The sequence below is a fragment of the Drosophila ficusphila genome, unplaced genomic scaffold (genome assembly GCF_018152265.1).
Source record: "Drosophila ficusphila isolate 14025-0441.05 unplaced genomic scaffold, ASM1815226v1 contig_791, whole genome shotgun sequence".
NCBI lineage: Eukaryota > Metazoa > Arthropoda > Insecta > Diptera > Drosophilidae > Drosophila > Drosophila ficusphila.
The window spans coordinates 6,664,693-6,692,168 of record NW_025064737.1 but is presented as its reverse complement, the minus strand read 5'-3'; the positions used below and the strand labels follow the sequence as shown (position 1 = coordinate 6,692,168).

The 27,476-nt window shown below is 39.8% G+C and overlaps 1 protein-coding gene across 18 annotated transcripts in view; it reads left to right on the top strand.

The window, feature by feature from the left end:
- LOC108101043 (dystrophin) overlaps positions 1 to 27,476 on the top strand; it is a 145,651-nt gene that overhangs the window by 107,926 nt on the left and 10,249 nt on the right. For 11 of the 18 annotated variants that reach the window (XR_001772030.2, XR_001772032.2, XR_001772035.2 and 8 more), the window contains 2 exons: positions 591 to 748; positions 9,970 to 10,020. Coding sequence is in view for 10 of the 18 variants with exons in the window: in XM_017205216.2 (XP_017060705.1) it covers positions 591 to 748; positions 9,970 to 10,020 (209 nt within the window). In the remaining 8 variants the exon portion in view is untranslated. Of the gene's footprint in view, positions 1 to 590; positions 749 to 7,877; positions 7,952 to 9,969; positions 10,021 to 24,452; positions 25,836 to 27,476 lie in introns of those variants that run through there. The other 7 variants (XR_001772031.2, XM_017205222.2, XM_017205215.2 and 4 more) reach the window with 2 other exon arrangements.

Here is a 27,476-nt window from a genome sequence, read left to right as displayed (position 1 = left end):
TCGATTTTCCCTCTGTCGACTGGCTTTCATCTTTCATTGTTGTGGAAGGAAATGGCTAAAGTTGAGCTGCTCTTTCTGGTTTTGCGGTCTCATCGAAGCTAATCGATGGCTTAAAGACATCGATATTTATTGAATTTATCCTCAAAGTTTTGCCTTTAACTCGACGTCCGGCTAATTGATTCCCCAGCCGATTGAAATTCGGACTTCCCATTGTTTTCACTCAACTTTCAGCTGGCATTCCCAAGAGCCAACCTGTCCGAGAGATTATTTTATTGCAAATTTAATCACTGCCTGCAATCAGCATAATCAAAGCGGCCAGAAAGGCAAAAAGCACAATCATCGAACAGGGCAGATACTAAGAGCCATAATCATCATCTCTAATTCATAAACTCACGTACGTGCCAGGAGCTTTCAGAGGGAAAACAGAGCGAGAACAGGGGGAAAATCCGAGGGGAAACTCCTCAATTTAATGGCAGCGCAATTGTCTTTTTTGTCAGAACTTTGTCTTTGACTTGATTTTCATAAATTTTCCAGCGTTTCCTTATCATAACCTCCCGCTTCTTACCTTATATTCTTTCCTTTTATTTTAGCCAACCATGATTCCGACTCGCGTTACATGTCCGCCGAGGAACAGAGCCGTGAGCTAACACGCAGCATCCGGCGGGAGGTGGGAAAACTTTCCGAGCAGTGGAACAATCTAATCGATAGATCCGACAATTGGAAGCACCGCCTGGATGAGTACATGACGGTAAGTCGAGATTCGCAACTTTTGCCTCTCATTTCCTCCTCGGTGACATTTTCATTTTCATAATTTGAGTGGGCCTTATGGAAAGTTGAACTCGAACTGCGCGTAATTTTCCCTGTTCTGCAATTTGCTTTTTACAACTGCTCGTTAAGTGTTCTTTCTTTGGTGCTAAAATGGGAATTGGATTTTCAAGAGGGAATCGAATTTAGTTTGTTTTCACAAAAAGTTTAACTTATGGAAAAACTACTTGCTTGAACTCACAATTTATCTCGCATTCCTGACACATTTTCCGATGTGGAAATTTTTCATTGAATTACATTTCGCCGCAACAAAAAGTTACTCCCTCTTCGGCTAAACAAACCGGAATGCTTTTTGTTTTTTGTTTCGCATTTTTTCGGGCTAATAAATGCAAGTGTGTTTTTTATGACGCCTGTCGTTTGGGTTTCAGTCTGTCGGAGAACAACAACATAATATATTCCACCGCAACGGCATGAAAGGCGGCTACTCCCAATGCCCAATGTCTGATGCTGCCGTCGTTACTCATACGCACCGTAAATTTGATGCAACAATGTTTGATCGCATAAAAATGTCACAGACTGTGCAAACAATGGCTACAACATGGGGCACACCAATCCCCATTTCGAAGCAAAAACAACTCGTTGAGCGGGCACAAAATGTATAAAATACCAAAGCGCATAAAGTGCACATATTGTATGCGATACTCGTCTGGTTTAAGGTGGTTGTGTGTATACGTGTGTGTAGCACACTCGTACTAGTTTCAGCCAAGCGAAAATCAATGCGACTGAGTGAACAAGCATCGGAAAAACAATATCACAAAAAAAGGACAAACAAAGAGCAATAGTCATAAAAATCAAGAAATCCTGGTACTTAAAAAAACAAAAACAAAATAGTAACTATATCTAAAAGAAAGAAAAAACCTTTAGTTTACCTTGGACAGTCAGTCTTTAAGGTTAGTTAGCTTAACAGCATTTTGCTGGACTTTGCATTCATAAACCCCTTATTTAAATCAGTTCATTGACTTAAACGAAACTAGATAAGAGTTTAACTTTGCTGAATATTTTTAAAGCACTAAACAGTTTTTTTTCCAGAGCGAAGCATAGTCATAATAAATCATGAGCAGTAATAAATCAGTAAACAATAGCTATTCTTTTTTTACCCTAAACTCTATTCTAAATCCTGGATTAAGCCTTAAAAATTTCATATTTTGTCAATTGTTGTTCCACACACGAATTTCACATTGGGGAGCGCTTTCACATTTTATTGGGTCAAACTTTATGGTAAAATTTTATGTTTGCCATTTTTCCGACAGATCTAATCAAAACAAAATGTTGAATCAGTTGATGGATCAATACTCACTCTAAACTTATATATATAGGTATACGTTTTATGGTGTCTGCGGCGTCGTTATGAAAACCACTTAAATCAAATAAATTCCAAAAATTGTTGTCTTTGTGCGAAAGGTTTTAAAATTTTAAAATGAAAATTGCATAGTTTAATAGCAAATTTGCCTCTGAAGAGGGCCATTTTAAATTACCCTTAACAAATTCGATTTGGACAACAGGTTTCTGGCCCAGTTAACTCCCTACCAGTTGAATCAGAAGCGGAAATGGCTGTGAAAATAGTCTCTCAATGCCACTCGACACCCAAAAAAAAATGCACACTTCATGAAAGTGCTTACCAGTTTTTATTAAATGCTCCTTTTTTTTTTGATGGGCATAAAAATACGTTAAATAGCGACTGGAAAAAAACCTTTCCGTAAAAGTTGGTAAACTATTTTGACGATACTTTTACCCAAACACGAAAATGTATTTTTAATTTTTTTCCGTTTTGTAGCCAAACGAAAAAAACTGATAGGAGGAACTTGAACAACATTAACAATATGAAAAAACTAAAAGGGTGGCGAAAGTATTAAAAAAGGTGAAATACAGGAAAAAATTAAAATAGAAATGAAAGAAGAAAGTTTGCCAGCAAGAAAAAGTCGGAAAGTTGCAACGCTGGAGTATAAAAAAACTTTAAGTAAATGTAACTTTAAACAATTACAAGGATGCAAAACAGGGAAAAATAAAGGTGCGGGGTGGATGGGCAAACTTTGATAGCGTTTTATGAAAGCATGGTTGGGCCACGTTAAATGAAGTCGCCAAATAGCTGAGGCAAACTTTAGCCAGACTAGAAACCGAAACTCCCCTCCACTTTCAACCACATCATGGTGGCCAACGTGGTTAATTGACCACAGGAAGAAATTCTATTAATTGAATAAAAAGTTTCTCCGAGGAAATTTCATTTACATAGCAGAGAGCAGAGAAGGTTTTTGCCAGCCATTGCATTTTTCCGTTGGCTACGTAAATGCCACAGTGTACGTGGCCAGAAGAAATTAAATAAACCGCTGACAGAAGGCGAAAATGTAACACTCTTACATAAATATTCTGCTGTACATTTTGTGTGCCTTTGTAGTCCCAATAGTGGAATATATAATATCATAAGGATATATTTTACATACTAGGATTAAAAAAGTAAGCAAAGCCTTGTATTTTATATCCACAATTATTAGGCAAAGTTAATTTTTTCAAAGTTTCTTCGTCATCTCATTCCTTTAGTTTTATTATTGACTTTGTCATTTTTGGTCCCCGGAAACTGTTAATGAAATTAAAGTCCAAAAAGTGCGCATAAGGTAGAAATTGTAACAGGAAAATAGAGTTATGGACTCCAACTTTAGCGAATTCCCCCAGTCAGGATTTGCAATCAGGCATTCAACCTTAATGAAGTTTGATTGGTGCTGGCTTAGGCAAACCGCAGTGCAATGCTTTGCAAGGGTCTTCAATCAAACTGGGAGGCACCTACCCCACCTATTCCACCACCAACCTCCCCCCCGCTTTTCGTCGAGCTCGGAATGATGCATGGCGCCCATCAACATCAATGTCACGCCGAAATTCCTTGGCAATCACCCACAAACCCAATCAGATGTGGAATGTCGGCCTGCCATGCTAATGAAAAGGGTTGGTCAATGGGAGACAAAGCCGCAGAACTGCTTCTGGCTCATTTGCCGAATAATGCGAGACTCTGAATTTTATGGAGTTAACTCGACAAGAGCGGGGAATAGCAAAATGAATGAATCCCCATGCGGGACACGCTCCAGAGAATCCAATCGAATTGGAGACCCGTCCACTTAAAATGGGCAAAATTGTGGAATTGGCAGTCCACAGTGGCATGCTGAATGGACGCTAAAAAGCAATTGCTTAACGCTTTGAAATATGTTTCATTGATTTCCGGGAAAAAGCGTTGGAAAAATAGCACAAAACGGTTAAAGGGCAGTCAGCTCTGGCCATAACTTAACCACATGTGGTCGATATTGAAGCGAGAACCGGAGAGGCAACTCATTTAACCCCTTATGACCACTCGGACACAGCTGCTGCTCCTTGGTCGATGTCCTTTGCTGGCTGCTTAACCGCTTCAAGTAGAAGCTGAAAAATGTCCTTGTAGGAGCTAAAAATTTTCGTTGCAGTTTGTGTTTTTGTTTGTGTTTGTGTTTGGTTTATTATGCAGGCCAGGACACACAATGAAATCAATTTAGATGCCCAACTCCTCTTCACTTTGGCACAAAATAGTTTAATAAATCACTCATACGCAGTGTGTGTGATGCATGTGCGAGCTTTTGTGTGGAGTGGAGTAGAGTGTCCTGTGATTTATGTGCACACTTTACGAACTTGCCTCCTCGCTTGACACCAGGAGAAATATTATCTATGGAAATTTTGATTTAGCAACAGAGATTACGGGGCAAGTAACTAACAAAAGCTAATAAAACAATTTTTTGGCAATTTTGTAAATATTGTGCAAAAGCTGACTTGTCGTTAGCCGAGAACTGAACCCCTGAACTGAAAAATTCATTACGGCCCCGGAGTATGCAACATTACTTTTAAATTTTTAATCAAACTGGGTCTTTTGCAGGGCGAGTAGAGAGAAATAAACTGTAAAAATTTATTAAAAAATACCTATGATTAATTTTGTTTGGGCTTCGTTGTTCAAACGTGAAAAATAGGACCTCCACAAATCACTGTCAATAATTTATTAGTGTTTTGATAATTGGATTTACATTCACCGAAATTACCGAATTAATTAAATCCTTTGAGTTTTCAGTTAACATTTATTTAAATGACCCAAAATTGAATGTACATTATATTCTTAAAAAGTACGTTGACCAAGTCCACAGTTTTAAAGGATCCTGAAATATAAAGCAGCTTTCCGTGCAATTAAACCCTTTATTATCGATAAAAACAAGAAGAAATGTCACTAGTCGACAGCAGCTGAGGACCGTAAAAAGGAAAGAAATATTTCACGTCAAATATAGCAAAATATATCATTTCTCGTCAACCGCCTGGGAAATCAATTGATTGTCACGCTAAAATGCTTTGGCCATGCAGCATTCTTCCCTTAGTTTTTGTTTTTTTTTTTTTGCTCTGTCTGGCAAAGAGTCCTCCTGCCACGCCCACAACCAATGTAATAACCACATATTGCACTCCAGCGCCTGACTTTTTGCGGCAATTTCTGTTTACTTTTTGCCTCCATCTTTTTTGCGCTTTTGTTGTTTGCGCAAACTGCACAAATATGCCACGAAATGTAACCAATGTATAATTGTCAAACGTGTTGTGCTTTATATTGCCGCAGACACAGTAGTTGCACCGCCCTCTATTTGGAACGTGGCTCACCATGTGGCCAATTCATTTGGCCTGTCAATATTTCTGCTCGACTCTACTCCTTTTTTCATTCGCCAACGGCGCCATTTTGTGCGGTAGTCAACTTTTTCCAATTTCACCCGGTTGACCCTTCTAGCAGGGTCGAGGATTTTCATTTCATAAATATTTGCCATTTATTGTATGTTTTCCTTCTCTGGCTGGCGTTTGGGTGGTAAAAACAAACATTTGGTAAATATTTGCCGGCGGGGTCACAATATGGCATGAAATAGTTCTCTAATTGGCGTTGCTTTCCAATTAATTGAAAGGGAGCAGGGGAATTGGATTCGGAAAAACACGGATGCCAAGACAATATTTGCTGTATTTTTATGAAAATTATTATGTTTTCACACTGCGATATCAAATGAGAAAATAAAAGATGAAATTCATATTTTATAAACGTTTGTTTATTGCTTTTGTTTCGAAATATCAAAATAAAGTAAATAAAATCCGGAAATGCGATTTTTAAAAGTCATTAGAAAACACCGATTATCCAAAGGCGACTACAGTAGTAATAACTTTTAGTACAACAATAAAGGATGTAAATAAAATTCTGAAACTGAAGGCTTTAACCAGGAATTAGTTGCAACTTTGATTTTTTAAATTGTTTTTGTTTGTGTGGCATTCGTACATGAGTAAAGCTAATAAAATTTAAAAGATAAATTGGCAAGCAAATACTGGAGACATGCAAATTTTCTTTTTCCAAAACAAAAGCATGCAACTGTCTTTAAAAAATATGTACATGCCCTACGAAAGATTGCATTGCTTTTGGTTTGTTAGCAATTCCAATTAGTTTGTGTTATCGAAAGTCTCTTCTGAAAGTTTCCACCCATTCATCATCATTAATAAGTGCCACAAACAAAACCGAAAAATTCAAATCAACACCAAATAGACAGAGAAAATATGCAAAGGCCACAGAAAACAATAAGATGCTCAACGGAAGAGGAGAAGAATTCAATTTCAAAATTGAGGAAATCCGAATTCAAGGCAAACTCGAAGATTTCCCAAATGCATTTTCGGCTTCTGAATCCCATTTCTTTTTTTTTTTTTTCCTGGCAGACGACAAATCTCCTTGCCAAAGATAAATATTCACACGAGGTTGGAGAAGAGAGACTGAAGGAAATGCTGCCCTACAAGGTGGCAGACTGGAAAAAGAAAATTATGCGCTCGAAAATAGATTTTCCGGCTGCACTCCGCAAGCGGAAAGACAAACGAACTATTGCCGACGATTTGACCTCCTCTCCGTCGCTTTTCTGTCGCGTCTGCAGTTCATAAATTCGGTTTTCCACGTCCTTTTCTCTGCCTTTTAAAGCAAGTGTAGGCTTAAGACAAACCCAGAAAAAGAAAAATACTATTATGAGTTGCAGGCATTTTTCACACTTTGTCACGTGTGAGCGGCCAAACGGGAAAATTATTTGCCAATTTTGCATTTCTCTTTTCCTTTTTGTCGCAAACAAAAAAAAAGGAAGCACATTTTTGTCTGCTGTCTTTGTTTATGAGATACGCTTTGCAAAAATATCTTTGAGTTGACAGACGTTGAGGGATATTTTAGGATTTTCAATAGAGTCGTTGTGGATTCATTCATTTGGCAAAACACTCAAAAAAAATAATTTACTGGTCTAGTCATTTTTTTAAGTATAATTGCAAAGCTAACTTTTTTTAAGTAATTAAATGATATTATGAACCAGTTATTTATTTGTTATATCCTCAAGTTCACAATACAATTTAAATATTTTGGATTTATAAGCCATAACCCAGAAAAATCCTTAACCGCTTATTCAGCTGCTTTATACACCCACACGCTAAATTATATTCATTGTGAGTCACGAAAATCATTCATTCAAAAACGAGTCCCTGGGAAGAAAAAAATCGCACGAAAATGCGTGTAAATTATCAAATAAAAAAGTCATAAAAACAAACGCGTAAAACCAAAACAAAACAAAACGAACCGAAATGCGGGAAGATAAAGAGCGAAAAAAAAACAGGCCCATTGAAATGCATTTATAAATTGTATCGAAATAAGCCCGAAACTCGGGCAATAAATAAGCCAGAGGAGGGGCAAAGTATCTGGCAGATTGAAAAATTATAACAACACTCGAGAGTGGCACTCAGTTGGGCCACTCAACATGACAACCACTTAATGAGTTAACCAAATGAGCGAGTGGGAGAGCTTGGTTGAGTAGAACAGCAACATAAAGACATAAACAATTGGTAAACAAAACTCTGATGGGGAGCAACAAGTTCTTGGCGAGAGAACAAGTTTCGTTTTCGGGAGTGTGAGTATGAGTTTTGAGTGTCGTTTTTTTTTTTTTTTTGAGTGTTTTCCGAGTGTTTTTTGAGTGCTTTTTTCGAGTGCATCGACGCTCTGCTCTCCACAGCTCACCGGCTTTGTTGTTGGGTCAGTTTTCGAAGCGGCGGCGCGTAAGTTGGTTGCGTTTTTTGTCGCGATCGCGATCTGCCGGTAAAAAATACAAATAAATTAATTAACAAAAAATATATCAAATTCCTAACTCAAGGATCATTGTTAAAAAAATATAACCTCAAAGAAAAAGTGTTTCAAGTGCGAAAAATATTCCACAAGTTATACTCACCTTCTCAGCCACAATTGTAAACCAACGCCGCGAAAAGAAAAATTGCAGATATAAATTGTTTTGGTGTTATTTCATGTTTTTTTTTTCTTTAGCAAAACAAACGAAAGTAACAAGAGTAATAAGGTCGAAATTATAATAATCATTTTTCGTCAACGGTGGCCAAAACCCAAAAAGACCAAAACTTTGTGTATTTGTGTGTGTGTGATAAATGAAACAAAATTCTTTGTAACAGTCACGTTTAAAAGTGTGCGCACTTTTCACCAACTTGTGGTAGCGCGTGTTCAATACACTATTATTTTCGCCGCCGTTCTCAAATCGCAAATAAAACAAGACGAAACTATAATGCAAAGAAATTTGTAGTAATTTCGTTTTCTCTCTTCGGGCGATGGGAACAAGCAGATAAAAAATATGACAACGGCGTTAAGAAAAATTTTTGCTAGTTCAGCTTTTGGCGAGTAGAAATTACAAAATGGCAAACGCAATGGAAATGTATTTTAAAGAATTATTAACGGGAAAAGTGCTCATCCCATATTCTCTCCGACTCGGGTTTATTACACGTTTTTATGGGTATAACTCACAGAGAGAAAAACTAGTCAGCTTGGGGCAATATTTACGAGACTGGCGATAAATTTATCATGTAAATTTAATGCAAGAAAGAGTTGTTCATAAATTTATCTTAACTATATAAAATAAAGAAGAAATTTGAAATTTACTCAACGTTTTTTTAAAGATCTAATTATAAATGTGCCTGATTTAGTTAAAAAATACTATACAAAAAATACCTTTACACAGAAATTTTAATGGAAATATGTATATCTTTTGTACCACCTGTTGGACACTGCATTTATAGCCAATTCCTTGAATTATTGTGTTCTGTCAAATATTTGTATTGCGATTGCGGATGGTGCCAGTGACTTGTCCATTTAATTGCCTGCCAGAGAATCTGGAGATAAGCTCGGATCTTCAATTTCGTAGCAACCAGTGGAAATCGCATTTGCATGTCGGAGAGCAAAAAGTCCCGAGGTGTATATGTTTAATATCCCACGCTCGACTGTCAAAAAGGAGACCACAACTACAGAGGGGCCAAAACACATATCCCGGGCAACCGAGGAAAGTGCTTCTCGGCAAGGTCGTTTATTATTATTTACTTTGCATTTTATTGAATTTTGTTGGGCGAGCATAAGGAGATTTAGTCGTTATGCTCAGTTTATTTGTTAAAGTTGTCGCTTTATTTCGCCGTCTCTCGTTTCCCCCATATTTCATTGGCCTTTATTATATCCTCGGCTGTGTCTCACTTTATCTTTGTCATCGTTTCGAGTGTTATGGGTAGCCTTGTTACTCCAACGCCTCCTGTTTCCATTTGAGAGATACACAGATACAGATATCTGGGCATCTCAACTGGATTTGCATTGTGTCGCAGCTTCTTTGGGATTAAGAGTTCGCCTGTGCGATTTTGTATCTTTTGCAGTGGCTGCTCTTTCGCATACTTGCTATGTGTTTATTTTGCGGGGAGCCATCTTTGTTCCTTTATTCGCTTTTTAATGGGTGTCAGTGTCAGTTGGTTAATTAGAGCGCATATGACTCAAATCGCAGGCGCCATCTGTTTGGCTACTCGATTTTTCTCGCCTCCGTTAAACTTTCTAAACTCCATCAATATATGGTTAATTTATTTGCCCAAACCGCCTGCTGTGCCCCCAATTCTCTTCGATTTCCGTTTCTTAACCCCTGCCAAATTTTTATCCCCGATCGCAACGATGATGTCAGCCTGAAGTTGGAGCAAATAATTCCCATTAATATGTATTGTGTTTCTGTTCATTTGCAGTTTTTATCTAACACGCCTTTTTTAATTCCCCGTCTAAGTGATCAAATTTCTTGTTTATTTTTCCAGCCGCATTCGGCATCGGTCGTATCGGAAATTCTAATTTCCAACACGCTCAAAGTATGTTTTCTTTTCTTTTGTTTTCTCATACCCTGTCAGTCGTTTACATTCCTGTTCTTTATTAACCCATGAGCACCGTACAACAAGTGTGGCGGGATCCCCTGTCCCCCAACAAACAATCTCACCCAATAACAATAATATTCATTTGGCACAAGAGCAATTCCCATTTCCATTTGCATTCCGGTTACAAGTTGAACATCTTCAATGTGACACATTTATCTAACATAACAGATAACTCTTGGTACTTTAAGGGGTCTTAAGGGCTAGATCCATATCTTCCATGTGATATGTGTTTTTTTATTGAAGCTGTTGACAAGCATTCGTAATTATTGCGTCGGACGGCCAATAAAACTGCGGGAAATGCTTGTGGGGATTTTGAACTCGAACTCGAAGAGGGGGTGACCCACTTGGATGGCTTGACAGAGGAGATAAGAAAGCTCTGTAAATTGCCTTTAACTCATCTGCTTTCCTCCAGTAATCAGTCCCAATTGAAGCCCGAAATGTTAATTGTGAGTCACAAAATATTTTGATTTAGCCCCGGAGCAATGACCAATTAAGGAATTGTCATACAGCTGTCAGCTGGATGAGTTCGAGGCGAACACAATCGTTTGCATCACTCGGGGAATCTAGTTCAACCTATTGACACTGACGATTTCTGACAACCCCAAACCGATTCGACCTTGGCTGCCGTTTAAATTACTGATTGGGGGACCCAGTTCCCACACAAAGATCGCCTTTCAGTTGGAACCATAAATATTTTTAGGTCTGGTTTCGGGTTCTGATGAGACGGCGCTTTTCCGATCCCGAGGCACGGCTCCCCTTTCGCGAATTTCATTTAAATTTATCGAATTCACTTATTCATTTATGTGAGTGCTTCACTTATTTGTGTTCGCTATTTACCCGCCGCAGTCTGCGAATTTCGCGATTGCCACTTTTGTTTGCCATGTGCTCGACATTTTCGTACATTTCACGTACTAAACGCCATTTAAACGTCATATTTAATATATGCACATGTATATATACTCTATATATATAAACATGTACCGCGGTATGTGGAACTCTGTAAACAAACACCAGCGACAGAGATCGGATACCCATGTGCTTCTGTTTTATTGCGTTGCATTCGGATCTGTTGTTCTGCGATGAAGAAGAGGGTTCTGTTCTATATGGTTCTGCTCCTCTTCTTCGGTGGACTCTGTCTGTCTTGGATTTTAAGTACATGCATCAAGAGTATTGTATATGTAAAGAGCTTTCCGAAAAAGGAAAACCACCAGAACAGAGAAGAGCCAAATTTGTTACTTGAAACTTTTGCAGCTGCATTATGAAATCATCCCGCAGACAAATATGAGGGGTTACTCTTTGGGTTAAAAATAAAGGGGTGCCCAATTTTCACAAGAATTCTGTCTTCATTTAATGTCAATAATATTAAATTCTTTGATGAGTAAGGCTAAATGTTTGAATTTATATGTTGTGAAAGACAATCCTTGATTTGAAAACATTGATGTTTACATATTTCAGTTCTTATATGGGCATTTTATTTATTTGGACTACTCAATTTAACTTTAAATTCGTTTTGACTTGGCTTAAATTTCCCAGTGCAACACAACTTCCTCTTTGTTCTCTGACCGACTTGCACTCTCGGCCACATTTGGCCAAAAGTAATCTATCCACAAAGCTGCATTTCTGGCCGCAGCCATATATGCAGAACGTCTTGCATTGTGGCCACAGATTTGTGTTGTTCCCTGGCTGCGCAGCATGTGTTCGCCATTCCCCCTTTTAAGTTTCCCCCTTCCCCTTCCCTTAAAAGCTGAAAATTGTTTATGCTAATTGCACTTAATTTATGCATGCGTGGTGTTCCTGATGAATGTGCGAGCGAGCGAGCTAGCGCACAAATGTATCTGCGAGATACCCGTCTCGGTTTGTCTCCCTCGCTTGATATTTATTAGCACGCCAAAATGCGCGATGGGAGTAAATATTTATTTCGACAATTGAGGCTGCCACGCCCCCGAAATTCGGATAATGTAAGGAAATGTTCGTGGCACATTCCAAGTGCCATTTGCCATTTGGAGGAGAGCCACTCGATCACGCAACCCCTTCGTCTGCCAGCAAAAAGAGTATCTAAACTTGAACAAATGTCAGGCGATCGTGGCTTAGTCCTGCCGCCACGTCGTCGGTGTCTATTTCGGCCAATTAATATGCAGTTAATGGTGCTAACGGTGTGACGTGCTTATTTATAGGCCCGCAGATGCGACTGCAAATGGCATTTGCAGGCGGCAAATGGCAAATGCAACTCAATTCCACCAGCGCCAAATAAATGGCTGGCACTCGCAGCTCAGACATCAGCCTGGCGCCATTGCACACATTTTGCATGTCAATTCGATGGGCGGCGGGTTCGGGGACGAAAGTATCTGCCGGATTGCATAAGAAAGTCGGGCATTTCGCTGTTGACGGGGGGTGAGGAATAAAGTTCACCCGCCTGTCCCAATATCTACATCTGTCCTGGGAAAGTAACTCACTGCGAATGGTGTTGTATATGCGAAAAGTTTAGCTAAGCGAAAAGCTGACTGAAATTTGAATAGCTTAGCTACAGCAGAACATGGACTTATATAATTTTATTGATTATATTTTGGGATATTTCATAAATGAATAACTTATTTCGATTTGATAATGCTCAAAAAAAAAAAAAACAACTAAATGGGAAGTTGCCTGTGCTTAAATTATAAAAGTAAGTTAATTATTTTTTTTAATTTAAAGAGAGGCAGTTTTTTATTTACAAGAGACATTGTAAAATATTTTATTTAAACTGATAATATTATTTTTTTTTTTGATTCCTTGGTAATAGATTATTTAATTTCCATGTTCTACTGTAACTGTCACTGACAATCGTTGATAAATTCCTTTTTCGAAGAACTAAGAGCATCCTTGTCTGGCGAATAATATACATAAATATCTGCCCAAAAGTTGTGACAAATTCCAGGGGGAATGCATCTTGACAGTCGCATGCATGAATCAAACCATGTATCTCAGTGAGCAAGTGGCATTTTAGCCGGCTATCTCGGCAAGTTCTGCAAACCGAGTGCAAAAAAAGTATCTGACAAACGGAGCAATTCGGGTAATCTGAACTGGCAGCTTCACTTTGTTCATCGCATTGTTCTTCCCGTGGCTGTGTGAAATATTTGCAGATTGGGACAATTCAGTTTATGGCCTAAGACTTGGCGGGAGTTTTCCCCGATTCCTCACGTAGCCTCAGCTGCAGATACGTTTTTTTACCCATCCGCACGCATTTCAAGTGAAGAAAAAAAGATCAGCAGCTGTCGATGGGGAGTCGATGTCAGTTGTGTGTTGTGATCAATTAAAAAATTGCTGTACTAATTGTGGCGTGTTTATCGGCTACATTTGCTGCCGTTGCAGCGCTGACACAATCACTTTAATTGAGCAATTATGCAGTTGCACTCAATTAAATTCCGTGCGCCTCTTTTTTCTGGCGACAGCTCAATTAGGGTTCGCGGAATCGAAACTCGTGAAAACTCGCTTTGGGGTTCTGCCAGGCCAAAGTCAATGTCTCCTTTGACTTGGGAGCCCCTTGAACCAATCTCATTTTATGCAAATCACTGGAGCAAACAGATTACCCAAAAGGCACTCTCACAGTCTGCGACTGAAGTCAAGTATTCATAATTCCGAATCCGAATGCTCTAATGAGCTCGAATGTTTGTCCAAATGTTGACAACCCAATTGAGCAGAAAATGTACTCATCGAGGAAAGGAGGGGGGGGAGAAAGGGCGGAGTTTGGGGAAATTTAGCTAGTTATCCATGGTACGCTCGCCCTCGGACTTGAGTCATTAATCAACGTCAGAGTTCGGCCCGCATCAAAGTCTTGCAAACCAAATCGAATCCGGGGTATTTAGTCAGCCGTGAAGCATTACCAAACTATTATAAAATTGCCAGAAAAAAGAAAGTTTAAAACGGGGGAAAAGCTTTTCCAAGCGACAATCCCTCTAATTCAACTTTAATTGGAACCCAAAAGGAAATAGCATATTCGTTTCGAGAGAAATTCCAGCTTTAGAAAACCGAAAAAAGCCACAAATTCTAAACTCATTTTTGGATCGCCACTTCAAAACAGCCACTTTGCCTCTGCTCGAATTCAATCCAAACTAATTGAATCGATTTTTATTTGCATAGTCTGAACTCGAACATGCATAACAATATTTTTTGGCTGCTTTATTTATATTTGCACAGCAGTAGTATAAACATTTTCTTTTATGATTATTTTAATTGAATAAATTCATGCAATGTGTGACCAGCAGCCACCCACCCATTGAACCACTCACCCATCCATTCAGCCTCCTCCAAAGCTGCGCAATTTCCCATTTATTTATTAAACAAACATTTTCCAACCACCTTCATGGCGTCTGCTGTTTGGCTTCTTTTTGTGTTGTCAGTGTGATTAGTCAGAGCTTTTATCTTAAATAGCCTGGCTTTAAATAAACAAGTTAGGAACAACATATACAAATCTTTAATAGGAGCTCTTATTGTGGAGTCAAATTGGCATAACATTAGGGCAAAGATTGGGCTTACCAAATCTACATAATCTACCTTAATCTCTTGAATAATTTTAAGTAAATCAAAATCGACACCTGCAAGATATTTAATTTTGAAATGTGTTCTTTTATACATACCAAAATGCCTTCAGGCAAAAGAATCTGCAACATCTGTTGACCAGTTGAGTAATTGGTGTAGTTGATGGATAGGACCCAAAATCTTTTTTCCCTTCCACCTTTTGTTTATTTCTTCCTGAATATTTATTCAGCCATCGCTGGAAATTGTTTACATTTTTACCTCAACCAGAGAGCAGAAATGTTAGGACTTTTTGCCCCTTTTGTTTGGAGAACTTGAACCATGCACTTTGGGTAATTAGCAAGTTTATTTGACCCTGGGCGAAGACCACCGAATTGGGCTAAAAATAGGCCACTGGAATCTATTCGGTAACTGTGTAGTAGTACACACAAATCGCATAGCCGGCCGCCTAGAAATGTAAAATCAATAATCATTTAAAATTCAAATGCGGGCAACGCATGAACCGGAAAATGGCGAACAAGAAAACAGAAACCGGCGAATGCAAATTGGAAAAACAGATAATGAAAAAAAATCCAGTAAAGCGGAGTCAGCGGGGGGAAGTGAAGCAGGTTATGCCATCCATGCTAATGAAATTAAAAATTGATGCTTTGGGGCCAACGGAGAGCGTTTTGTGCAAAGAAATCTAAGCGAAAACGCTTAGGCGAATGTCATTTAATAAATTGAAAAGGGCATGTGGAGTGGAGGCTGCTGCCTAGGCCTATTCCTATGCCTGATTGATTTTGCGGCGTTGGCGGTTTGGCTGGAGGACTTTGAGACACTGAGACGCGAACCACAATAAAAGCCGAATGCCGAAAGCCGCCAACTCTTGACACGTCTTTTGATAGAGTTGCCAACGGAACAGTCGGATCAGGTCGGTCGATCGGTAGATCGGATGGGAGCTGCAATATTTTGCGGTCTGGCCTGGTTGCTCAATCTTCCTGGCTGCAAATGCCGCCAAGCCGTTGACATCAATTAGCTATTCGAGATGGGGTTTTACAAAAAAAAAATATTATAACAATGTTTACGTAGAATGAAAATTGCAAAGTTTTCAAACCTCATCGTATTTATGCACTAATATGTTTACTCATTCATATTCATTTATTCAGTGAATATAAATTTCATATTCCTTAATGGACAAAACAAAACCCCAAACAATAATTTCATTGCCTTGTATTTTCAAAAACTTTTTTTAAGCTTAAAGTTGGAATTTAATTTATTCATATTTATTTAATTAATTTTAATTTCACTTTCTTTGTACCTGTTGGTAATTTTTAAATAAAAAGTGTATGTTTTTTTTAACTAGAATTCGTATATATAAATCCTTTGCATAGTCCTATAGCAAAACATATTTTTAACTCTCAGTTGCCAAAAACAATATGTTCAGGTTCAACCGTAGTTTTTTTTTTAGTTCAACCTTACCTTTTTGATTGTAATTAGACTCTGTTTTTGACTTTTTGTGTGACATATGCGGAAGTTCGTGGTAATTAGCGTCGGGTTCTCTAGACATCTCCATGTCTACATCTAGTTGATGCCAATCAACAGAGAACAAAGCGCACTAAATCTGGAGTTTTTTTCTCGTCACTTTTTCCCTTAGTGTACAAATCAGCGAGATAGTGAAAAAGCTATCAACATTCGTTAAGGCAAATTATTGCATTGCATTGCTGGAAATTTTTTGAAGCGGAGATAGCTGGATAGTTGGAGTCCCCTTTCGGAATCCAGCTACTTATCATGTGGGCGTTCTTGGGTCCCGGCGCCATCTGGCAGTCTCCTTCTGGTGGCCGCTTTTCCGCCTTTTCCGCTTTGCCCCTTCGGCCATCACTTCATTAGTCGCCGCTCAATTTATTTCTCCTTTACACGCCAATTAATCAGATTATGTCAAAATGTGTCACTGGGTTAATGCAAATATATTACGATAGCCAGCCAGCCAGCCATCGCGGCATAGACTCCCGGAGTCCCACTCATCTCCACTCTTTCTCCCCGAGTCGCAATCGATTCAGATGTCTGGTTCTCTGTATCTCGGAAGCGGCTTTAAAGCGTTGCGTCTGCCATTCGCATTTGGTTGTTTGGAAAGCGCTTAGATCCACTTAATTAGTGAACTGCAGCCAACAAAGGCGGGGGAAAATACAGTCGTGGAAAATCACATTTAAGCTGATTTAGTGGGGTCCAAAAGCGGAGGGAAAATAATTCAGGAAACCGAAAATGAGTTTGTGTACCTCAATTGAGCGGGAATCGAAACACGGAAAATCTGCTGTTTAGCTTGCATTTCTAATGTTTTGTGTATAAAGAAAGCGGAATTTAATTTACTTCTTATAAAATGATTTCTTTGAAGATACAGCTTACAAATTGAGAAGGGATAATTTTATGTATCCAGAAATTATCTATGTGCATCATTTGTCACAATAAGCCTTGAATTATAAAAATAAATGTTTGTATTTTGCTTTTAAGCCTATCTTTTTAGTAGACCTAATCTTGTTCATTTTTGGTCAAAATAGCCCACTTTAAAACAAAGCAATCTGACATCTCCCTACTCGGTTACCTTGACGACTGGTAACAATTTCAATGGAAAATCGCGCTGGGAACAATGTGGCATCACAACAACTCCATCCATCTCGCCGGTTTTTGCCTTTTTTCCCACTCCAAACTCCCCTCCGGTGGAACTTGTTCATTTGGCATTCAGCTGAAAAGTCATTAAGTGACACACCCGCCTACAGAATTCCCCCAAAATAGATTCCAGCATATTTATCATTATTTTTTCTGCCTCACTTTTGTCTCCAAACAAAGAGGCAACAATCATGTAAAGCTGGGCTTGGTGCGTTGCAAAAAAAACGAGAAAAAACGAGTATGTCGGTGCTTAATCACGCATATCACCCAACTTTCCGAGCAGTGATCATACTTGTTGGTTTTTCGGCTTCAATTTTTTCGCAGTTTTTAATGTTGTTTTGTTTTTGGGCGTGTTTTGCCGCGGCTCATTGAAGGCGGAGCACGGAAGTTGGCACCGCAACGGAAATTGAGCCATCAAAAGTAATGTATAACCGAAAATACATGATAAATATATGCAAGCTATCCGGCATACAAATTCAGGTGCTCGACTTTCGCTTTTCAAGCCAAGCTTTTCTTCTTTTTTTTGTGTTCGCCTGAAGCTGTAAAAGAAGAGTTGTAAAAATACTTTACAACTCATTAAAAATTATTATTGTTTCTGCATAAAGATGATGGCTAGGATGAACTGAGGTCCTGAGGGCTTCCACTTTTTTAGACCCTTGCGTAGGTGTCAATCGCGATCCCTTTTTCGCTGCTTTTAAAGTTATTACCGAGCAGAAATTAAGGTAAAGCATTTGCGGCAACATTTTGATGAAATTTGATGGTAAGTGACGCAGGAGGTGAGAAGATGGCAAAGGTTAAAACTCGTTTTATTCTTATTACTGTTGAAAAGTTTGTGCTTAGGGGGCTGCTTAGTTCCCACGAATTTTCCGGGTAAAAGGTTACGCAAAGTTTCGCCTCAAAAGACGCTAAAGGTTTCGAAATGAGCTGCCGGGTGTCTTTGGGTGCTTCCCAGAATGTTTAATTCAATTTGTTGAACTAATATTTCCCCCCGGTTTGGGGAAAGTTGATTACCAGCAGCTGCTTGCCAAGATGGGTATCACGGGATGGGTTAATATCAAAGCGGAAGTGGGTTAATTCCATAAATTAAAGAGATTTATTTAAAACCTGTAAGACCATGTGTAAAGTTTGCTTAGCTTATCGGAAACATCTTCTTTATTGACATAAGCATTGGAAATTCAGTTCATGTTTAGTTCATATTTTTAATTCATTTTTTTCTGAAATTTCTTTGATAATATTTATGGCTTAATCAACGCGTTCGTTTATAAAAAACATAATCGGTGTGACTTCCGTTGTATAAATAACTTGTTTTAATTTCAATCTTTATCGCATTTTATAGTATGAAGATTACTTTATTTCCCTTTAATTTAAATGATAATAAATATCCACTATTTCGTGTTCAGGAAAATACCGAAACTCGATTATATATCAAACGAAAACAATGGCGGATTTCCTACACAGCATTTTATCACACAGTTCCAATCAGTGGAATGTATTTATCGGCCCTATCCGTAACATAACTCACTCTACCATCGGGCCATGTTTGTTCAACAATTTCGCTAAACGTTTTACAGGCCAAAAAGGGAGGAAATGGGCGAAGCCCTAGCGCCATTTTCCTCAGAGTGCCGAGCAGCCAATTCAATGCACTTTATTAATGGCATCCATGACTTGGCCTGACTTTCCTTTCGGGATTTCCCCCCCTTCGACTCCGTTGACAAAAGGGCGAGAATAAACCCCACCAAAAGCCAGCCACATCCTGCTGGGAACCCCCCTTCCCCTTCTTGTCTGCTGCAGTTGCACTTAATTTTATCTATTATCCTCCATTTTTGTCATTGTCTAAGGAAAATGAAGATTCAAAGCCATAAACGGGCGGGCATGTGAGTGTGCCAGAGTGTGTGCGAGTATGTGTGTGTGTGTGTGAGCCATCAATGATAAGGCAAAAGTTGCCTGCTCTTGGCTTTGAGCCTTTGGGCCATTGTTGCTGGCCGAGGATAGCATCTATCCTGGCAGCAGGTGTGCCAGTGAAAACTCAACTCCAAGCAGCTCCTGCTGCTGCTGCTGCTGGCAGCTTGGTTGGAAAATGTGATAAAATGATTATAAAATAATTTTCACAAACAATGGCCAGCACATGTAGAGCCTCACGTTTTCCTCTGGATACGTGCAAAATTCTCCCTGGTTTCTCCACCTGCCGGTCGGTCAACTCTTCTAATTGAATAGATTATATACGGGGTCAGCTCTTTAATGGCAGCCAACCTCAAAGTTTCAACTAATTTCATTCCAGCAGGAGCGAATCCTGCAGCTGTCATAAGCGAATCTCTCATAACATTTTACTAGTGCCATAAATATTCCGATATTATGAGCTCTCCACCCCCGCTGCATTTATTATTAATCCAAATGCGTGGCCATAAAATGCTGTGAAAATGACTTCTGCTTCTGGCAGAATAAAAGCGAAAACCTTAAAGGAGAACTGCTTGAATGGGATTAAAATCCAGTCGACTAATTGCACCCAAGTACACACAAACTCACCCACTTCAAAGAGCGGAAAACTCCACCCACTTGCAAAGCCGAAAAGAAACATTTGTGTCTGGCCAATAAACATGTCTTAAAGCTCTCCTGACAGGAACAGTTTGAACCAGTTTAACAGATGCAGATACTCGGATTTGGAGCCCCAATTTGTGCGAATGCGTAGAGCAAGCAATTTGAGCCAAATTGCCATAACGAAGCCCGGTCGAAAAGCCTCAATAGGTGAATAGAGTAGGGGATTTTGTGGGAGCAGAGGGAGCAGCTGATGCAGTTCACATTTGCAACTTTATTTATCGCAACGAAAACATCTTGTAAATTTTCCACGTTATTTTCACCCGAGGCCACGTTCGTTCTGTGCGGAAAATTCAACAATTGAATCCAAAGCGTTTCTCCACCCACCCGGCTAAAGCCAAGTCGAAATTGATATGAAAATTCGTTTTAAGTCAGAGCCTTTAGTGCCACGCCCTACGCTTCGGGACAGGATTGCCTCCCCCTTTCCCCTTTCCGCTCCTTTTCCCGATCCTTCCGCCTTGTTTTGATCATTTGCCTGTGATAAATTGTTCCATGTCGCTTGGCACTCTTGACTTTTATTGCTGGCCATGGGCAAGTCCACAGTCTGGCCATCAAAAAGTCTTTGCCCGCCTGTTTTTTTTTGACTCCCCACATTTTCCTCGGCTGCAACTGGAACTGGGTAACTTGGCCCAAATGCAGCGCACTGCCGAGTTAGCTTTGTCAGTCGGTTTCAGTTTATTTGCCGCGCGACAAGTTTGTCTGTGTGCGTCGGCAAATACAAATTTGATATCATTTTTCAACGCCAATTCCAGTCAGCCTCTTATATAGAATGGAAATGTTCTCGCATATGTTTGGGCCCCCTGAAAATGCACCGACATTCGGGGGCGTGGACCCCCGTGACTTTTGTGGTTTCAATTTTGCCGCATGACGCATGAAATTTCCGCTCCTTTTCCTGCGTTTCCATTTTTTTTTTGTTATTCTGCCGAGTTCGAGGTTGAACCAAATGTGCGAAAAAAAATTAAATTGAAATCTATGTTCTTTTTTGATTGGATTGGATTTGGGTTAAGCAAGTGAAAGGAGTTTGATTTTTATAGAATTTTAAGCGACATAAATGGCTTATAAGAAGTGTGGCTATCTAAAAACTTTTAACAAATATAGAGCCCATAATTGTTTGTGGGTGTAAAATATAAAACTAAATAAATAAAATTGGTAAGCCTGAGCTCTAAAGTAAAGTCTTTGTAGTAATCTATTTTGACAACAGGACAAATAAACTCGAAATGTCTGTTATATCTCTAAATGCTTATGCATATCCCATTAAAGACATTAACAGACGCTCCGCCCACACATTCTCGTCTTTTGTTCATCATTTGTATGGATTTGACAATCGGAAAACAAAAGTCACAACTGGAAAATTATTCATGGTCGGTCACTTAGAACTAGATGGGGAATTCGCTCTTCGCCAGTGGAAATGCATAAACCAAACAGAGCGAGACCGGCTAAACAAAAGCCCAGAACCGAGGGTCGCATAATGCTGCACTTTTGCTTTTTTGTACAGCTTTTCTTTTTCAATTTTTCTGTGCGAGTGTGTGTGCCTCGTTTTTTGCTTCTTTTCCTGCTCTTTTTCCAGTTGAAATTTCCGGTTGGGCTTTTGTGTAATCCGCCAGAGACGCGGCTTTGCATGATTCGGATTCTTATTTGTTATTTGTTGTTTCCCAGAGTTGAACGACTCTCGGTCTGCTCAAAAATTCTGGGCACTCCGAACTCGAATTCCGCCCGAGCGTCGGTTCAATCAAATTGCAATTATCGTAAGCACGTGGTTGGGTCCTCAACTCGTGGGTGCGGGGTTTTTCGAGGTGATCTACGATTCGTGACGCTTTTGATTTATGTCGAACCATTTTCACAGCGCTGTTCCAAGCCGATCCAATCCATGACTCAGCACTCGAATTCTGGAGATCTCTTTTGGGTTTTTTGTATCTTTTGGGTTCACAAAGCGTGCAATGATACGAATGTGACCGCAGGGCTTTCTATTTTTCTTACTATTGCTTTTTGGATTCAGAAGAGCTCAGCTGGGCAACTTAATTAGTTTGGTTGTTGATAAACAAAAGCAGGTAAACGGATTATTTTTCGGTGCCTTTCAAGACTCCCTACGATTTCTCACTTTGGTGATTTATTAGCATTTGGATTTTGTTTTCAGCCAGTAAAACAGTTGGCTGCCCAGCATGTGCTGAGCATTGTGGATTAGCTTTGGCAAAAACCGAAAGTGAAAATACCACTTTTGATTTGCTCACTTGATAAAATTCAAATTCGTTTGAGCTGTGTTACGAATGATTAAACAGTCGTCGAGTCCCTCAATCTCGGTATTTATTTAATTTTTGCATTGTTTCACTAGTGTTTAAGCACCAGGGGAAATGTCGCCAATCTGTTGCATTTCAATTATACGGAAATTGTTTCTGCAGCATCCTTTTGGCAGCCAAACTGAAAATATTTGCATTTCCAAAGGCAATAACAAATGCATTCTGCACACATCAGCGTCACATTCTATCAATTCATATTCCTCTATATGTATATATATATACATATATGCGGGGAGAGATTTTGTATGCAAGTCAACGCAAACTTTTATCTCTCTGGACTTAAAAGGGAGAAAAAAAAGTGAAAATTATAATGAAATGCATTGGCATTTCCCTCACGTACCCACAAAGTACATCAATCAAATTGAAATGCAACCATCATGCCGGCGTTGCTTTTCAATATTTCGTAATGCATTTAACCATGTTAATAGCAAAAAAATAATGCAATAAATATTGAATAATTTTATTCCAGTTTTATTTTCGCTCGTGCTGTATACATTTTCAATGCAGGAATATTTACCAATTAGGCTTTAGTTAAAATTGTAACTGAGCTCGTGAAAGAATTTATAATTATTTCCCTCACGATTCAAAATTATATCGATTGTATCTTTTACACAATCTTATCTTTCTTGTTTCTGCTTTTGATACAATAAATTAAGTAAATCAGATCGTGAATAAAACTCACGATGTTTAACTTCAGGAATTCTTTTGTACGAAATATGCAGCACAAATTATTTCACGCACTCATCTCTTATTTTCAAGGGGGTTTTGGGGGTTCACGACAACTCCAAACTGAATTTCGAGAAAAAATTCAATTTATGCAAAGCCAAAAACAGACGGATGCATCGAAAAATGGAGAAAGAGAAAGGGGAAGGGGGTTTGGAATGTTGTTTCAACTAATTAGACACTTGTCATTCGTCGTAATGTTGTAATAAATACCGTTACAATGTCATTACCGGCATTACTCGCTGGCATTTCTTGCCACCTCTTCCTGCCTCTTTCCCCCCGGCATGGTAGCCCTCTCCCTCTCGCACTATCGCTTCGTCTCTTTCAACGCTTTTGGCCGCACTCAGTCATCAGCGCGGCGAAGTCTTTGTCAATGGCTTGTTAGTTTACTTGTCTCCACTTCTGGCCCCCTTTCCTCTTTCCGCCCCTTTTGTGCCCCGCCCCCTTTGGACTTTATTTAAAACTTTGTTTTGCTTTACGGCTTAGAATTTTTAATGAGCTTTCGTCTACCCCATACGCCTTATACCCTCGTTTTCCAGTAGTTCTTGTTGGTTTTCCGCTTTTCGTTCGGTCACTTCTTTCATTCTTGAATGTCATCTATTTTTTAAGCCCGTTCTTTGCGCACTTTCTGTTGTTTTTTCATCGGGGTTTATGCGGGGTCACCGCCTAGTTATAGTCACTTGAGACGGACTTTGCCATGGAGTCAAGCCGCATTTAATCTTCTATTGAAACCAGAACCCGGGTCTCGGGGGCCTTCAACTTTTTTAAATGTCTCAAGAGCGCGGAACTTTTTGTATGGAAAGTGTGTTGGGAGTAGTTAAGAATTTAATTAAGGGTTATATCTTTGTTGGAATCTAAGTAAATTAGTAACTGGATAGGTCTAGCCTAATTTTAATAATTTGTGCAATCGTTTCATGGAACTCGGTATTTACTTTCTACAGAGAACCAAGTATTTCCCATCCTCAACCATATTTCATCACCTTGTTTAACAAGTTCCCCCAGTTAACTCTAAAATATACGATCGTTCCACTAACCTATCCCACTTTTTTTATTGGCTTTTCCCAAACAACCTCCCTCCTTTTTCCCTTTTTTTACCATTCCACTTATGGCACCTTGGCCATGTCAGGGGTCCGAGAACGGAACAAAACACAGGGAACAGAGACAAGACAATAAATATCTTAACTGAAACATTGGAGTTGGCTTATCGGCGAGTAAATATTGCCCAACATAATTTACAGGCAGACGAGTTAGGGAGTGGGAGTGAGATGGGCATAGATATAGGCACAGTCGCAGCAACAACAATTGAGTAAACAGAATGCAGTCAACCTTTTTGCTTGGCAAACAACTCCAAGATGTCTGGATAATTAACGCTAGTCAAAAGTTGGGCGTTTTGGAGGGGCGGGCGAGGGGCGTGAGCTGGGAAATTTCGGCGTAATTGAGTGGCTTATTGACTTGGGGCATATTTGTTGTACGAATTACACACATATTTGTGTGCTCGCCTCGCCAGAATGTGTGTATTTGAGCCGCTTTTGTCATATTTGCCCAGAAATAGAGAGAGAAAACGGAATATTAAAGGCAGAATCCTGTCGAACCGGTTTATATAAATAGATAAGCGCATAAAGACAACGTTCATTACGCAAGAATGTGCCCTAAAACGATGCAACCAAGTGCCTAAGTTTTTCGTTCGGGAGAAGTGGCAGCAGCAGCAGCAGCAACAACGTCAGCGAAAACCTGAAATCTGCATAGAGCAAGATTAATTAACTCGCTTCGGCAGACGAGCAGCAAGATAAGCGGAAAGGAGCACCAGCAGCAGCAACAACAACAACAAAAAGAGAGTCTGCAATATCAACGGCAGTATCTAAAGACACAGCAACATTAATAGCTTCAGAACCAGCAGCAACATCAGCAGCAGCAACATCGGCTTGAAAAAGGGCAGCAACATCAGCAACATTGATAGCAGCAGCATCTACAATTGCTTTTAAATTCTTAGTTGCAATACCTGCAACAGCAACATCAGCTTGGAAAAGGGCAGCAACATCAGCAACTGCAACAGGAGCAACAGCAACATCAGCAACATTCCTAGCTGAAGCAGCAACAATCGCTTATAACTCCTCAGCTGCAAGAGCAATCTTTAGTAGCCACATCAACATTAACCATAGATTGAAGTAGGTGAAACCCTGTTCCAGGATGCGACTCTTTTCCAGCAGTAACCAGGCTGCAACATCGCCACCGATGGCTCACAGTTCCAGCGATGAAGCAGGTGAAGTCATTGAAAATTCGCACACCAGAAGAGCGGGACGCTCCATACTCAACAGCAATGGGGCAAAGTCAAGGTCGCTGGAACGCTATTCGGGCGCACCTAAGATCCATCAGCAGGCGCTGGAGATGCTGCCGCCCTATGCCACGCCCACGTGCAGCACTCGCCGCCGCCTCCTCGCCCCCTTTCGCTCACTGAAGCGTCGCAGTCGGAGCAGCAGCAGCAGCAACGAGTCCCACCACTTCGGCAACCACCTGAACAACCTGGTGGTTGTTAATGTAGGGGCGTCGGCAGCGGTTGGGGGCGTGGCCAAGGCCAAGGCCAGTTCGCAGAGCGGCGACAGCGGTACAGGCGGCACGGAACTGGAGCACGAAATGGAGCAGGACGATGAGGAGGAGGAAGGGGAGGACGAGGACGAAGGCGAGGAGATGGATGAACTGAGTTTAAGTTACTCCCAACTGAGCAGCAGTGGCTGCGATGAAGCCGCAGCTGAGGATGTTGCAGATGATCAACCCGAAGTTACGGTTGCAACAGTCGCTGCCTGTGTGCAACATGTTGCCGATGAGCGACGCCGCAACATCCTGTCGCTGTACTCGTCCTCGTCGGAGGAGCAGCTCCACTGCCGCCTGGGCGACATCACACTGGTGGACGACACCTACTCCAACTACGATCCGCAGAACGAAGCTGAGAGAATGTTCCTTCAGGTTGTCGGAATTTTACGCGACGAAAACGAGGTTTGTGCATCCGCTAACAGTCGTGGTCAGAAATGTTGGTCCCATTTACTACATAAATGTATTTCGACCTATACAATTTTTTAAGGGATTTATTATTGTTTTGAACTTTTTAACAAATATAACTTAAGACCGATAAAATGATAACGATTCAAGTGTTTTTACGGCGACATTCAGCTTTACTTTCAAACCCACCTTAAGTAGGAATTTCTTTATAAATTTCTAGTCAAATTTTTTATATTTCACGCATTTTAAGTTAACTTCATAAACTGAAGTTTATATAAGGTTAAAAAACTTATAATTTGATTGACAAATCAAAGAGAAGAAACGCGAATATTTAAATGTCGGAAATAAAACATTTTAATTAATATTTTAATTAAAAGAATCTTTGCCTGCTCTCTGTTTATCCATCTCAGTTTCTTTTATCATTTCCTCTGAAATCTTGATTAATTCCCACCCACAGCCATAAAGGATTCGTTTTCGTTGCTGGTCGTGATTTATTTAAGTAGACGTGTCCTTGCTAAAAAAAAAGGAAATGGCAAACTGCTAACCGAGTTTTCTTTTCTTTCCGTTATTTTCCGCTTTTCTGCAGCTTCTCGCCCAGTTTTCTCTTTGAGAGAAACTTTTTCAGTCTCACTTGCAATTTCAATTAATTAATGCAAGCAAGGATTTCCGTTTAAAGCTTCAATGAGCAAGAGGTAAAATGAGAGAGTTGAAAAAAGCTGGAATGAGCAACAGTTTGACAAAATGATTGATTCAATTGGAGAAGGAGAATTTCCCTACTTAAAACGCAATGCTATCTGCAATCTCAGTCCCGCAAAATGTCAATTAAAGGTAGAAATGTCTGGCAAAGCTTTGACATTTACCTTCTCCATCCTGTGGCAAATACACAGCATTTTTAATAAGCTATGTGGGTGGGTGCACTGAGAAAAATTTCCTAAATGTTCACAAGTTAAATCTTTGAATTAAATAATCATTAACTTCTTATAGATTTTCCTAATCTATTATTGAGATATAGTTATTATTTTTAGGCTCTAAAAATGGCCATTCTTAATTTTCAAATGAAAATGAGAACTGCATTATATTTTTTCTTGTGTTACTCGGTGTGATGCCATAGAAAATATGGCGACAGCATTGGCTTTGTACACTTAACCAAGTTCCCTGCTCGACAGCCGCAGGTGGAGCCGGGCCAAGGAATTGTTATGGAGTCAAGCGGATGGTATTAAATTACACAGAGTTGCACTTTTTAAGTACACGCCACGGACAAACGCCCACAACTAAACCCCCCAACCGCCCATTTTGCACCCACTCCTGTTGACTTTGCAAGGATTCCTTTGGCAAAGGCCCACAATGCATGGAGCCTGGACTTTTCTTCGTCGTTTGCTGATTAAACTTCTGGCTGTCGACGGCCAAGAAGGCAGCTTTAAAAGTGCATTGCCCTTGTTATCAGTGAGCCAACCCAACGCCCTCCGCATCCCCGATGTTTCAGTTTTATTTTTTTTTTTCATAATAATGACTTCGATGGCAAACAGCTTTCTTGTCTCTTTGTTGCGGCTGCCACTTTGTTGGCTTTTTGCCACTAATTAATGGAGGTGCCGCGATTGCACAGCAACGAGGGGTTTGCATATACACATTTATTGTAAA